Source organism: Erpetoichthys calabaricus, chromosome 9 (assembly GCF_900747795.2).
Source record: "Erpetoichthys calabaricus chromosome 9, fErpCal1.3, whole genome shotgun sequence".
Taxonomy (NCBI): Eukaryota; Metazoa; Chordata; class Cladistia; order Polypteriformes; family Polypteridae; genus Erpetoichthys; species Erpetoichthys calabaricus.
Window position 1 is genome coordinate 190,172,137 of NC_041402.2, and position 16,304 is coordinate 190,188,440.

A 16,304-nucleotide genomic window follows, 5' to 3' on the forward strand; every position below is an offset into this window, starting at 1 on the left:
TAATAGATATTAATGCATGGACATGCAAGGCGCTATATAATAGATATATAGTATATTAATCGCATAGACATACAAGGCACTATATATTAGATATTAATGTATGGGCATTCAAGGCACTGTATATTAGATATTAATGCATAGACATGGAAGGCACTGTACGATAGATAGATCCATCCATCCATCCATTTTCCAACCCGCTGAATCTGAACACAGGGGTCTGCTGGAGCCAATCCCAGCCAACACAGGGCACAAGGCAGGAACCAATCCTGGGCAGGGTGCCAACCCACCGCAGGACACACACAGACACACCAAGCCAGTTTAGAATCGCCAACCCATCTAACCTGCATGTCTTTGGACTGTGGGAGGAAACCCACACAGACATGGGGGGAACATGCAGACTCCACGCAGGGAGGACCCGGGAAGCGAACCCTGGTCTCCTAACTGCGAGGCGGCAGCGCTACCCACTGCACCACCGTGCCACCCACAATAGATAGATATACAGTATATTAAGGCATGGAAATGCAAGGCACTATATATTAGATAGTGATGCATGGACATGCAAGGCACTATATAATAGATTACAGTATATTAATGCATGGAAATGCAAGGCACTTTATAATAGACATTTAATGCATAGATATGCAAGGCACTATACAATAGATAGATATACAGTATATTAATGCATAGACATGCAAGATGCACAGACAGATATTAATGCATAGACTTTTTAGCGGGGCGAATGATGAGGCAAGGCAAAATCCAAATGCTTGTGCCAACTGGGCAAAACTCCATTTAATTCCAACCAAATACAAAAAAAAAAAAAACAATGAGCAAGGATGTGCTTGTATGCGCTCTTTGTGAGATGACAGTTTCCTTTAGCTATCACTTTGGCACTATATAATAGATAGACAGATATGAACAGCACTACATGGATTGATAAATAGATATGAAAGGGACTATACATTAGATGGATAAATAAATAGATAAGAAAGGCACTATATAATGAGAGATAAGTACACTGTACAATAGATAGAAAGAAAGATAGGTAGGTAGGTGTGAAAGGCACTGTATAAAGATACATAGATATGAAAGATAGCATGAAAGGCACTATATGAGAGATGTACAGAGCACTATATAGACAAAGAGTGGCACAGCTGACTGCTGAATGCTCTGACAGATGAGACATAAGACAGACCTGCCAGTACATAGATATGAAATGCACTATATGATATAGAGAGTTTGAAAGGTACTATATGAGATAGATGTACACAGCACTGTTTAATATATCAATAGATATGTAATGCACTACGTAATAGAGATGGCATGAAAGGCACTATATAATGCAAACAGCACTATTTAATATATACATGTATATGTAATGCACTATGTAATAGAGATGACATGAAAGGCACTATATAATGCAAACAGCACTATTTAATATATACATGTGTATGTAATGCACTACGTAATAGAGATGGCATGAAAGGCACTATATAATGCAAACAGCACTATTTAATATATACATGTATATGTAATGCACTACGTAATAGAGATGGCATGAAAGGCACTATATAATGCAAACAGCACTATTTAATATATACATGTGTATGTAATGCACTACGTAATAGAGATGGCATGAAAGGCACTATATAATGCAAACAGCACTATACAGACAGACAGAGAGACAGGATGGCACTATTTAATATATACATAGATATGTAATACACTGCATAATAGAGAGCCAGAGCTAGAAAGGCGCTATATAACGTTATCTAGAGGGTCAGATGGAGCAGGTCATCCTCTTCTGTTTTCTTCCCCTCCGTCTGCTCCTGTCGTTGTTCGTCTCTTAAGCTGGTGGCTGACGTGGTATTGCAGATATTTCAGAACTTGATCTCCGTGTTATTTTTATTATGTCAGTACCTGAAATCTGAATCTTGAGTTTTAATAAAAGAGATAAAGCACCTGCGGTGGGCTGGCGCCCTGCCTGGGGTTTGTTTCCTGCCTTGCACCCTTTGTTGGCTGGGATTGGCTCCAGCAGACCCCCGTGACCCTGTAGTTAGGATATAGCGGGTTGGATAATGGATGGATGGAGATAAAGCACTCCTGGAGAGTGAAGAGTTTGAACCACTGGTGAGATGCAGTGTGTGAGACGGGTGGGCCGAGTGGGGGTGGCCGTGTCACCGAGTGCCGAAGCTCCGATGGATGCGGATGAACAGGTGGCTTCAATTCCCTGTCCCCATAATTCCTGGAACATGCAGCTCTGCTTTTGCGGATTGTGAGTTCCTGACGTCTGACACGACTTGCTCTTTTTAAGCAGACACTTTTTACGCCTCCTTGAACGACGCAGTGATGACATAAATAGAAATAAAAGGCAGGTTGCTGCAGGTGCATTTCTCCAGATTTATGGCGCACACGAGTCCCTGGCGCAGGCTGCTGTGCTGCCCTTGTGTGTTCAGCTCCTTCACTCGAGCCCCCTGCCTGGCACGAGCCCTGGACTGGCGTTACGGTCCAGTATGTGCAGACCATTTCTCAGCGTTGTAGCCTCACGCAAAGCAGACGTGGCAGATCTGAGCTGAGCGTTTGTCAGCTTGTCCATGTCGCTGTCATGTCGAGAGCTCTCGGCACACACGCTGTGCACTATACGGTGTAAAGAACGGCAGGCAGCGACACAGAAACACAGAGAGTGAGCATGCAAGGTGCCCACTTAATGCCCTCAGGAGCTTTCCGCACCACTGCCGGAGAGCAGCTGCCTAGCATTAAAAGCATGTGCTAGTAGTGAGGGGGGGGGGGGGGGGGGTCGGCTCACTTGAAATGTTTGCTCCCCCCCCCACTCTCTTATCTCTTCACTGTCTCTGATCTTGGAAAGTGACATGAGTGAGTGAATGATCAGAGCAAATCCTGAGGGAGTGTTCAGGATGGCCACCATGATGTCAGGCCTGGTAAAAGCAGAATGCAGCCCTGGAAGTCAATAACGAGATGGGCATTTGGCCCATCCTGTCCCAGTGTCAAACAGTTTGGTGCTTCATTAAGTCTCTTAATTCACTTTGTGATCGATGTGGACACCAACAAGTGTTATCGGTATAAACTCTATGTTACTCCCACCCTATGCTTCTGGGGGTTCACTGTGGCACTTACAGATGACGATGATCACTGCGGTAAAGTGACTTTCCAAAAGTGGTGCACTTGTATCCTGTATTAAGCGCCTTCTGCGATGTGCCTGACGCTTAGCAGATGTCGCTGGTCTTCTTTTTCCTTCTTCCTGTTATCCATCCAGCCATTATCCAACCCGCTATATCCTAACTACAGGACCACGGGGGTCTGCTGGAGCCAATCCCAGGCAACACAGGGCACAAGGCAGGAACAAACCCCGGGCAGACTCCCTGTTATGGAGTTCTTCATCATGGACGATCAATAAACATGATGCTTAGACTTGATTACAAACTCGGAAGACGCATGTGACGTGTCTTGGGGGATTATCAATAGACAGAGCTTTTATTACAATACATTTTTTTCTGCCCACACTAGTAAGGTGCTCAGCAGATGGGGCCACTTTTTTCTTTTTGCCATGTCACTTACTCGATCAGTGTACTTTGTCAAGGTTTCCGGGACTTTGCATATTTTTTAGCCCCAGGACTTTGCGAAGACCAGTTGGTTGCCACTCAGCAGCTGCCATTCTTATTCTTAATGCCACATTAGTAGTTTCTGCAATTTGCTTCACATCCAGCACATGTCGCTGCTATGCTTTTTCATTCTTACAAGTTCTTTGTTATGGTCGGGGATCAATAAACACAATATTTAGAATTAATTATGTATTCGGAACGTGTATATAGCGTGTCCTGGGGGATTATTTAATAGACAGGCAAGGATCAAAACGTTATTACGATAAATGTTTCTGCCCACCACTAGGATACTGAGCAGATGGTGCCACTCTTCTTTCTGTAATGTCACTTATTCAATCACTTTACTTTTTTAAGGTTGCTGGGACCTCACATTTTTGGACTTTCCTGAAGTTATCAAATCGTAAGCTTTTGATTGGTTCTAGTCCCAGTAGCTTACGAATACCAGCAGGTTGCTGTGCTTGACGCTCAGCAGATGCCGCAGCTGTCATTCTTCTTCTATTGTGGCCTCTGGGGGGCGCTCAACCTGCCCAAACACCTGACACAAAGGCTCAGACATAAGTGCTGCACACATCACGAAGATTTTTATTCCATGAGAAAGTCTTCACCGGGATCGTTTCCTGCCCCACAGGTACACAGCACACAGTAGTAAAGCACTCTGTAACTCTCTTTCTTCTCTGCCTCCTCCACTCCCCTCAGCCAGCTTCGTCCTCCTGCTCCTAATACTGGTCCATGGAGTTGTGGCAGGCAGCTCTTCTTATACAAAACCAATGTCCCACAGGTTTGGCCCAGTAGCACTTCCGGGTAAGGCTGGAGTCCAACAAAGTAGGGCTCGCCAGTTCTGTTTGTGCCACCTGGCAGCACCCACAGAACCCAACAGGGCTGAACCAAAGAACTCCAGTTCCCATAATGCCCAGTGGGAATTTGGGGTGCTGCTGCAACCCATGTGGGCTGCCCTCTAGTGATCTGGGTGAGAAAATGCCCTGTGCATGCTGTCTCCCCCTGTCCTTCAAGACTGAGGGTATCCCAACCGGGCGAGGTTCTCGGCCATCACTCACACTATCTACAATATGCTTGACACTCAGCAGTTGTCGTCTCTCTTCTTTTTGTTTCTGCCATGTCATCACCTTCACTTCTCTTCTTTTTGTTTTTGACATGGCACCTTCTCTATCAGTTTGCCACAAGAAACATTCAAACCTACTCTAGCTCACTTTGCCAAGGTTGGCACTGCCTCAAACTTGTTCATTTAGCAGTATGTATCAGATAATGATATTTTGATTAAGACCAAGATCAAGGTTCTTGCCCTGGTACTTCAGCAGATTGCCATGCTGTAAGTGGATGATGATCAGCAGATGCAGCAGCTGCCATTCTTCTTCTTCTTCCTATCACATAATTGGCTTCTGCAATTTGCTTTACACTCAGCAGATGTCGCTACTCTTCTTTTTCCTTCTATCTGTTACCAGTTGTTCATCACAACTGATGATCAATAAACTGAATACTTACACTTGATTATAGTCCTAGGGGACTGTCAATTTTTGGGCTTACGGGGACTGAGCTTTTATTACAATAAATTGTTCTGCCCACACCAGTAGGATGCTCTGTAGATGGTGCCACTTTTCTTTCCGTCTGACCATTTAGTCAATCACTTAGCTTTTTTGAAGGTTTTGACTTTCCAGAACAAATCAGGTTGTGAGCTTCCATTTAAGACCAACATCAAAGTTGTAGCCCCAGGACTTTGCGAAGACCAGTGGGTTGCCACGCAGCAGCTGCCATTCTTCTTCCTAATGTCATATTAGCAGTGTCTGCAATTTGCTTCACGCTCAGCACAGTACCAGAACATAACCGACCATAAGCTTTTGTTTCAGACCAACGTCAAGATTCTGGTCCAAGTGATTAGTGAGTAATTATGTGAGAGGCAGACTTTAGCATTTTTTAAATATAAAGCAATGACTCACAGTTCCTTCTCTGCTCTTCCTCAGGTCTCAGTATTCGAGGGGCACAAGAAGAGGACCCTCCAGATCCACAGCTCATGCGGCTGGACAACATGCTGCTGGCAGAAGGTGTGTCGGGACCAGAAAAGGGTGGCGGATCAGCGGCAGCGGCGGCCGCGGCGGCAGCTTCAGGAGGGGCGACAGACAACTCCATCGAGCACTCCGATTACCGGGCGAAACTCACACAGATCCGACAAATCTACCACACGGAGCTGGAGAAATATGAGCAGGTGTGTCCCCCCATAACCGCCAAGACTTCCTCCTGAGGATGAGGTGCTGGAAAAAGTAGAAAAAAGCAGGCAATGGATGGGTGGCTTTGTTGTGTTGGGCTTCATGTTTGTGTTGGGGGGTCTGCGGTCAGCAGTGCCTTGTGAACTGATAAATTCAGTCAGGTCTGGAGTGGCGTCACATGGAGGGTTGACTCCTTGAGTCCAATGCTGCTGGACTTGGCTCAGTGACAATGACATTTATGGGTTCTAAAAATCAAAGGGTGCCTTTATTGTATTAAGCTTCATGTTTTTATGGGGGGGGGGGTCTGCTGTAATAACATTAGTGTCTCAGTCCTTTAAGCAAAAACATTCATTCATTTTCGTGTGTTTGTAGGGTGGCAGGTCCGATGACACGAGTGTCCCAGTCTTGTCAACTGGTAAACTCTGCTTGTTCTTGTGTGGAGTGAGTGGTGTCCCACCCAGCCTTGTGTCCAGTGCTGCCAGCTTCTCGCCACCCTTGTGACAGACTAGTCCGGTTCAGGAAATGGGCAGATGGCTTTAATGTGCTAATCCTTGTGGATCGGCGATGTGGGAGAGTCACACGGATAAAGTCAGTTTGGTCGGGCAGGAGTGGCACCCCGGGTTGGTTTCCACTTTGTGCCCAGCACTTCTGGAATTTGCAGCATGTTTCTGTGGATGGGAGGCTTTATTGTGTTCATCTTCATGTTTTTATTGTGGGACATCCTGAGACTTCATGGGATCCCCCTGAAGCTGCTGGATATCCTGGCCGGCCTGTACACTAGTACTGTGAGTGCTGTGCAGAGTGGAGGCAGGGCCTTTCAGTTGATTTGGGGGGTCCGGCAGGGGTCTGTTCTGCTCCTGCTCTGTTTTGGGTGGTGAGCAAGGTTGTGGGGTCCAGTGGCTGTGGGGGGCATCTGTTGGTGAAGAGAGATTCACTGATGATGCTGTGATCTTCAATGGAGGTTCTGATTGAGGCTCTCGAGAGACTTGCGAGGGTCCTGATAAAAACCAAAAGCCAGGCCTTTAATGACCTCTTGGGCACAGCCATTGGCACTGGAGAGAGTGTCGACATTCATGTGACTCTGGTGACTCTTCCTATGAAGTCAGCGGACGGATTGGGAGAGCATGGGGGGGGGTCATGTGGTCACCGGAAAGGGGTGTGTGGCACCCCTGATATCCAAAAGGACGAAGGTCCAAGTCTTTAGAGTCCTGGTGCTCCCTGTTTTGTGAGACATGGACGCTATCCAGTGACCTGAGATGAAGACTGGACTCCTTCATGTGGGTCTCTTCAGAGGGTCCTTGGGTGCCGCTGGTGTGACTTTGTGTTGCTCACGGGGTCCCGAATGAGGCACGTGACCTGCATTGTGAGGGAGCGTCAGTTATGGCACTATGGCCACGTGGCATGATGACCCGAGGGTGATCCGGATCATTGTTGAGGACCCGAGCAGCTGGATAAGGCCAAGGGGATGCCCACGTGACACCTGGCTGTGGCAGATAGAGGGTCATTTCTAATGGGTGGGACTGGGGGGGGGGGGGGGGGGGGGTGTTTCACCAATCAGGATCCCGAGCTGTTTCGTCGAGTGGGGGGTACAGCCAGACGCAGTACCAGTGCGTGCCCCCCAGCCTGACCTGTCCTGACCTGACCTGCCCTGGTCTCTGGGTATAACATCAGTGCCCTTTGAGTGGGTCACTTCATCCTGGACTGGTTCTTGCTTTGTGTCCAGGACTGCCAGGATGCTTCTTGACATCTTCTAAAATCAGGAAGTGGACAAATGGTCTTAATTTATTAAACCTCATGGACTTGTAGCGTGGCACGGTCAGGTGACAGAAATGCCACATCCTTGTTAACTGATAAACACAGTCAGGTCTGGAGTGGCGTCACATCGAGTGTTGGTTCCTACCTTGAGTCCAGTGCTGCTGGAACTGGCTCTGTGACAATGACATTTATGGGTTCTGAAAATGGGTGGGTGGCTTTATTGTGTTAAGCTCCATGTTTTTATTATTAGAGGGGTCTCTAGTCATAGCCTTAGTGTCTCAGCCCATTGTTCATTATGGTGTGGCCTGAGTGAGTGGGCGGTGCAGTGGACTGGTTCCTGCTTTGTGTCCAGTGCCGCCAGTGTGGGCTGCAGCTTCTCGTCACTGTGTAACAGAACAGGTGGCTTTAATTTGTGGTGTGTCAGGGTCACGTGAATGAATTCAGTTTGGGGTCTTCCCTGCGGTGGAGTGGCTTCTCATCAAGGGTTGGTGTCTACCATTTTGGTCCAGTGCTGCTAGAACTGTCACCACATCAGTGGCCTTCATGGGCTCTAAAAATGGCTTTATTGTGTTAAGCTTCATGTTTTTATTATTAGCGGGGGGGGGGTCTCTGGTCATAGCCTTAGTGTCTCAGCCCATTGAGCGGGTTATTCATTATGGTGGTGTGTGCCCATTCATCCCAGACTGGCTCTTGTTTTGTGTCCAGTGCTGCCAGGATGGGCTCCAGCTTCTTGTCACCTTTGTGACACCATAGGCCAGTTCAGGAAATGGGCAGATGGCTTTAATGTGTTAATCCTTGTGAACTGTGGTGTGGCAGGGTCACTCGGATACATTCAGTCTGGACTGGCATGTAGCAGAGTGGCATCTCATTCAAGGCTGGCGCCCAGTGCTGTTGGAATTGGCTCCGTGCCTTTTGTGGCTCAATACTAAAATGGATGGGTGGCTTTATTGTGTTACGCTTCATGTTCTTATTAGGGGGGTCTGTGGTTTTAACACCAGTCTCCCAGCCCTTTGAGCGGGTCTGTTCATCCTGGACTGGTTCTTGCTTTGTGTTCAGTGCTGCCAGGATGGACCGCAGCTCCTTGTCACCTTGTAAGAGCAGAAAATGGGCGAATGGCCTTCATCTGGTAATGTTTATGGACTGGTAGTGTGGCACAGTCAGGTGACATGAGTGTCACATCCTGGTTAGGTCTGGATTGGAATCCGCCTCGAGTTCAGTTCTGCTGGAATTTGTTGGCATGCCCTGGTGGTCCTGTGATGGCATTCGTGGGGTTCTAATAATGGATGGCTGGCTTTATTGTGTTAAACTTTGTGTTTTTAATGGGCGGAGGTCTCCTGTCGTGACATTACTGTCTCATCTCTTTGAGCGGGTGCCTTCATTACGGTGTGGCAGAGTCAGACATATACTTTCAGTTTGGACTGGCAGCAGTGAGTGTGCCCTGCGGTGGAGTGGGCTATCCTTCCTTGACTGGCTCTTGTTGTGTGTCCAGTGCTGCCAGGGTGGGCTCCAGTTTCTTGTCACCCTTGTGACAGACTAGTCCGGTTCAGAAAATGGGCAGGTGGCTTTCTTTTATTAATGAAGTTGTGAAGTTGTGGCCGGGGTCTTCACAGATCACATCAATCTGGACTGGTATGAGTGGGATTTGCCCAGTAGCAGAGTGGCATCTCCTCCATGGTGGGTTTCCCCGTTGTGTCCAGTGCTGCTGGAATTTGTTGGCATGTCTCTCTGGTTCAGTAATGGCATTCATGGGAATCTATAAAAACAATGGATGGCTTTAATGAGTTAAGCTTCATGTTTTATTAGGGGGTCTCTGGTCATAACATTAGTGTCACAGCCCTTTGAGTGGGTGATGTGCCAGGATGGGCTCCAGCTTCTCGTCACCCTTTGTGACACCAAAGGCCAGTTCAGGAAATGGACAGGTGGCTTTCATTTATTCGTGGTGTGGCCAGGTCACACGGGTACATTCAGTTTGGACTGGCATTAGTGGAGTGGTGCCTCGCAGTTAGGAGACCTGGGTTCACTTCCCGGGTCCTGTCTGCGTGGAGTTTTCATGTTCTCCCCGTGTCTGTTTGGGTTTCCTCCCACAGTCCAAAGACAAGCAGGTGAAGGTGCATTGGTGATCCTAAATTGTCCCTAGTGTGTGCTTGGTGTGTGGGTGTGTGTGCCCTGCGGCGAGCTGGGGATTGTTTCCTGCCTTGAGCCCTGTGTTGGCTGGGTTTGGCTCCAGCAGACCTCCGTGACCCTGTAGTTAGGATGTAGCGGGTTGGACAATGGATGGATGGATTAGTGGAGTGGCATCTCATCCAAGATTAATTTCCACCTTGGGTCCAGTGGTGCTGGCATTGACTCCGTGTATCAGTGGCATTGGCGGATTCTACAATGGAAGGGGGGGCTTCATGATTTTTTTAGGGGGTCTGCACTTCTAACTTCAGGGTCTCAACTCTTGAATATTCTGCCCCAGGGTGGACTGGCATCCCACCCAGGGTTGCATTCTGCCTTGTGCCCGCCGTTTCTGCGATACCCGCCACCTTCCCGTGCTATCGTAGGTGGGGTTCCGAATCTCGATAGGCCGGGTGGGCAGTCGGATACCCTCCTCGTACTTCTTAATGACAATTGTGTTAGGAGGAGAGGCTGAAAATAAAAAAGCAAATGGGGGGCAAGTGGCTGGCTGCGCTGCCCTGGAAGCCTTAAAAGAAAAAAAAAAACAAACCAAAATGACGCACGTATAGATTTTATTTCAGATTCTTTTAGATGAGAAGACCACTCAAGTAGAAAACAAGCCCATTTTCCCTGAAGTTATCCTCGTATAAAAGCTGTAATCAAAAAGAGGGAAACGCAAAGAAATGAGAAGGAACAGAAAAGCGAAGGGATGTCATTGACACAGCTGAACCGGCGCAGGCGGCGCCACAAATTAGACCCTCATTTACTCTCAGATATAAAAAAAAAACAAAAAACACTTGGCCTGAAGTGCATCTTTCTTAAGGGTGTATCCAGATTTTAATTATCTAAATGTAAATACTTAACGAATTTTACTTAGAGTAATGAGCTAAAGTGCACACTACATAAATGAGATGTTCTAATTAATCATGTATGAACTACTGGCTTAAAGAAAAGCTCTTTAAATTCGCCGAATGTTGGGCAAATGCCAAGCTGAACATCGGCGTTTGCATTTACAGATGACTTTACCTATTAGGTGCCACGATATGCACGGGTGGCACTTATTATACGGCTCCAGAGACCACCCGGCTTTGTTGAGGGGGATCAGACATTAGAGAATGAACTGCGCAAATGTCCAATAAAACATTTGTAAAAACGCTTTTATACGGGGACGCGGTGCCAAAAGTGTACAGGACTACACGCCGTATAACACCGTCGGACCTGTTTAATCCAGTTTAGGCGCCGTGTTGGGGGGGGGCGACTGGCAGCGGGAGAAGGCAGGAAGCAGCCCTGGACAGGACCACTTTAGAAATATGGAGTAGAATTAAAATGTCATATTGATTACTTAGAAGGACAGACCACTCAGCTTTTTCATTCTTTCTTTATTATTTCTTGTTTCTCTTAATGTTATATTATCCATCCATCCACCATCCAACCTGCCATCTCCTAACACTGGGCCACAGAGGTCTGCTGGAGCCAATATGTTATATTATTTTATCATATTTGGAAAAAAATTGCACACTAGTCTTGTGAAGTCATCTGCTGTTTTTATATATATATACTAGCCGTCCCCTGTGGCTCCGCCCACGTAGAAGTGACATAGGACAATGAGGAGGACCCAGCTCAGCTCCCCACTCCTGACACTTCCCCCTCCCCTCAGCCCGCAGCCTCTGTCTCTCCGATTAACACGAACATATCGCTCCTGCAAGCGAACTATGATACTTAGCGCGATGAGAGAAGTCGCAAAATTAACCGGAGCTTCTAAAGCCTTTGGAGTTCTCAGAGGTCTCTTGGTCTTGATCGCCTCCCTCCTTGCACAATCAGCCAGTTTTTGTGGATGGCCTGCTCTAGCAGATTTGTAGCTCTGCCATACTCTTCCATTGATTCGTGACTAGCCGTCCACCCACATAGTACTGAAACAGGACAGTGAGGAGGGCCCTGCCTGGCTCCCCACTCCTGACATCACACTTCCCCCTTCCCTCGGTCCACAGCTTTTGTCTCTGATTAGCACGAATATATCGCTCCTGCAAGCGAACTAAGATACTTAGCGCGATGAGAGAAGTCGCAAAATAAACCGGAGCTTCTAAAGCTTTTGGAGTTCTCAGAGGTCTCTTGGCCTTGATGGCCTCCCTCCTTGCACAATCAACCAGTTTTGTGGATGGCCTACTCTAGCAGATTTGTAGCTCTGCCATACTCTCCATTGATTCGTGACTAGCCGTCCACCCACATAGTACTGAAACAGGACAGTGAGGAGGGTCCTGCCTGGCTCCCCACTCCTGACATCACACTTCCCCTTCCCCTCGGCCCAAAGCTTTTGTCTCTGATTAGCACGAATATATTGCTCTTGCAAGTGAACTATGATACTTAGCGCGATGAGAGAAGTCGCAAAATCAACCGGAGCTTCTAAAGCCTTTGGAGTTCTCAGAGGTCTCTTGGTCTTGATGGCCTCCCTCCTTGCACAATCAGCCAGTTTTTGTGGATGGCCTGCTCTATCAGATTTGTAGCTCTGTCGTACTCTCCATTGATTCGTGACTAGCCTCAATACGGACAGACACCAAGACAGCTTATGTCCAAAACACACACGTTTTATTTGTTCTATCAGGTACAGTGCACCAGTCACTCACAGTCCTTCCTTCTTCTTGTTCTTTTCTTGCCGCCTCCACTCCTCTCATTTAAGCTTCGTCACGCTCCCTCCCAACTCGGCTCTTCAACTGGAGTGAGGCAGCCCCTTTTATACAGCACCCAGATGTGCTCCAGGTGCTTCCTGATGATCTTCCTGCACCACTTCCGGGTGTGGCAGAAGTGCTGCCTGAGCACCCGGAAGCACACCGTGTGTATCTGCCTCCTGTCCTAGCAGCACTTCCTGTTGTGGTGGAAGTGCTGCAGTCCACGTCTCCTGGAATGTCTGAGCAGATCCTGGTGGTGGCCATGTGCCAGCTTCCCAGCTCTAAACGTGTGGCCCACATGTGAACCAGGGCGGTTGCCCTCTTGTGTCCCGGGGGATGTATTGGTCCTCTCCCGGTCCTTCCACCTATACAGGCATCCCGGCTGTGCGGACAACCCAGCCGTCTGTCACTATATAATAATAATAATAATAATTCTTTACATTTATATAGCGCTTTTCTCACTACTCAAAGCGCTCTCCACACAGGGAGGACCCGGGCCCATGCCTGGCTGGGATGGCCCTTCACCACATCTGCCAGGGGGACAAGGGTGGAAAGCCCAGTATCTCCCCCTGGATGCTAGATGGCAGCCTCCCTGGGTTTGCAGCGGTGCCCCAGGGCTTCATGGGGGTTGGAGTTCTGTGCAGCTCTATGGGGTTCCGCAGGCACTGCCAGGGTGTTCTTTTGGGCACAGGTTTCACCTTACCCGGAAGTGCAGCCAGATATCGCCAATCAAGCATCTGGAGCACTTCTGGGTACCCAATAAAAGGAGCCAGCGACCACCACTCAGCGGCCGGAGTCGGTTGAAAGGAGGACAAAGCTTGCTGAGGAGGAGTGGTGGTGAAGAAAGAAGAAAGTGCTTGGTGTGCTTTGGGACTGTGTGGTGTCTGTGGGTACGGGGAAGGTGTAGCACACAGATGAAGAAAAATAAATATTTGTTTTATTTTACACGTGCCTCCCGTGTCCAATCGGTGTCGGGTGGGGCGCTATATAGTGTCCTTCTTACAATATATATATTGTAAAAGAAAGAAAGAGAGAGAGAGGACAACGATAAAGAGCCGGGGTGCCAAGACGACCACCCATGTAATTGGATGTAGCAAAAGTAAAAAAATAAATAAACAAAACACACAATTATTATGCAGTCGGCTCTGAAGATGCGAGTTCAAACAGAACTGAGAAAGAAGGCGGAGCACCCGGCTTTCAGTCCTCCCGGCAGGAAGAGGCGGGTCCAGGTGGAAGTGATGTCAGAGGTGTCCTAGCCATCAATCTTGCGGTCTGCAGAGGGAGAAAGAGAGAAAGATGTCAAGACACAGTGCCAACTCCTGTCCCTATGTGGTATATACTGTATATATATATTTATATTGTAATAAGAAGACGAGAGAGAATAAGGTTTGGGGATCCACCCCGTATACTGTCAGTGAGTCCCACTAGACTAACTAGAGAAGAGAGGTGCAGGCTTTTATAGTAGCTGTATAGGAAGAGGCGGGACCGTGCAGGGAGTGGAGGAAGTGAGGTCAGCAGGAGGGCGTGGTCTGGACAGGAGGGCAGAAGTTGGTGCCGGTTTAGCTGGGTTTCCCTTCTGTGGATCTGTAGAAGAGGGAGAAGAGAGGTTAGTGCACCTCATCAACCCTCAAGGTGTCATCTTCAGCTCAGTTAAGCCCTCTGCCTGCCTCCTGTGCGCACGTGTGTGACAATACATAACACTAACGGTCTCAGACAGGTTGAAGTCTAAGTAGTCAATGCAGAACTTAGCATATTCAGCGTGCACCATCTATTGCAGTGTATTTTGTAATGCATTTGTCTTTCCAACAGATGGTGCATCACATACATTTGCAGTAATAAAATACATTAACTGCATTGTAACAATTATAACCCAGAGACACTGGGAAGGTTTGGGGCAGCCACCCGTATGATATTTCCCGGCTGCAAAATATGTCCAAAAACAAAGACATGTTCACACAATGGCGTCCAAACCAGAACTGAGTGTCATCTTAAGATAGCGGCTTTTAAATCCTCGCAGGGGAAGTGATGTCATCAGGACCAGAACCGGAAGTGACGCCATTGGCTGCCCCAGAACAAGGCGTGATTTCCCAAAGAATGGCCTGTAAGGAATTGAGAGAGAGAATTAGCGCACTTCGCCACCCCCTGGTTCGGCGTGGAACTACATTTATTCAGGCCTTTTGGTTGTCCCCTAATCACGCGTATGTGACAGCATACATAAAATACAAATGGCTGGGATGCACCCTCTCTTGCAATGACAAATTACAATGCATTTTATCCATCTTAATAAGCAGTAAGGAGACCTTGCCGGGTCCTCCCAGCATGGAGTTTGCATGTTTTCCCCGTGTCCTCCGGGTGCTCCGGTTTCCTCCCACAGTCCAAAGACATGCAGGTTAGGTGCACTGGCGATCCGAAATTGTCCCTAGTGTGTGCTTGGTGTGTGTGTGTGCCCTGCAGTGGGCTGGTGCCCTGCCAAGGATTTGTTCCTGCCTTACACCCTGTGTTGGCTAGGATTGGCTCCATGACCCCCATGACCCTGTGTTAGGAGATAGCAGGTTGGACAATGGATGTATGGGTGAACAGATAAGTGTCTGTGTGTCCGTCCGGTTGCTGTGTCTTTACACAAAGCACTGTGGGTATCAGGAACAAACTACTGAGACATGGAGTTGAAGCAGAATCCTTGACAACCGTTAAGAATCTGGATGAGATATTGGTGGATAGCGTTTTGAGTACTGAGAAAAGCGCTATATAAATGTAATGAATTATTATTATTATTATTATTATATATTGGGACAGTTTAGCTAAACAAAAGGGCTTGATGGACTGAATGGTCTCCTCTCGTTTTGCAAATTTCTTATGTTCTTAAATCTCTGTCATTCCATCAAATGGCGCATCAGAAACATTTACACTGCTTTTAGGAATCCCATACCAAATGGCATATAACAGAGACACCTGCAAGACTGCTGCTCCTACTCCTTGACATAATACCGCTGGTGTCTTTGACGGCCTGCTGTCATTCTCTTCTCTGTCTCATGTTCACTGTCCACCACCCACATCTCCTGTTTGTCTCCCCGAAAGTCTCCCTCCACCTGTCTTCTCGAATGCGCTCACTGAATGCAGGTGCTCCACTGTCCCTGCCTAACGGGTTGAAGTCACTCGAGTGTTTTGCCCCGCCAATCTGAAGAGTAGCCTGTTTGCTATTTGAAGACAAAATGAGAATGCTCATACGGAGACGTGTTCCTCAAAATGTTCACGTTGAAGAAGATATCGCAGGGAGCGCCGCCTCTGCACAGAAGGTCACCTCTGAGCTTGATGCCTGGATGGTCCATGGGATTTCTTCACTGGCCCCTTTTTTGCTGTGCTAACCGATACTCATTGAGTCTTAAACTACCAGTGACTTCTTCATCGACATTTTGAAGAGCACTTACCTGTCTGGAGCATTTCCAACAGATCGTCTCATCATGATCACTTTCTATTTCATCTGCGAAACTAGCAGTCCTGTCTCTTGATTTCCTCGATGTCTTACTCAGTTCAAGCTCTAGCAGCACTAAAGATCTTTGATCGTCTACCGCCCACAGTCAGAGAGAAGTAATCGACAGGGAGGACTAGCCAATAGGAGGAGCCCCAGCCTATTAGTCGTTTGCCTTGATTGACAGGTGACACACCCATCACGGAATTCCGAAATAAAAAGCGCCGACATTGGAAGAGCCGTTTGGCAACGTGCCGTCGTTAAATAAAAGGAAGCCTTTTCAAAACCAAAGCTGCACTAATTAAATGTGAGGTAACCGCATTACTGAACCAAAATAAAGTAATGACATTGTATTTCATAGTAATTAAGTGACTTTTATTTAACTGTGTGTTTTTTCTCCTCTTTAATCCCTCATTTAAGT

General features: G+C 47.6%; 1 protein-coding gene across 4 annotated transcripts in view; it reads left to right on the forward strand.

The window, feature by feature from the left end:
• LOC114657705 (pre-B-cell leukemia transcription factor 3) overlaps window positions 1-16,304 on the forward strand; it is a 687,635-nt gene that overhangs the window by 223,298 nt on the left and 448,033 nt on the right. For all 4 annotated transcript variants that reach the window (XM_051932309.1, XM_051932311.1, XM_051932310.1 and 1 more), the window contains exon 4: window positions 5,597-5,838. In XM_051932309.1, coding sequence (XP_051788269.1) covers window positions 5,597-5,838 — 242 coding nt within the window. The remainder of the gene's footprint in view (window positions 1-5,596; window positions 5,839-16,304) is intronic.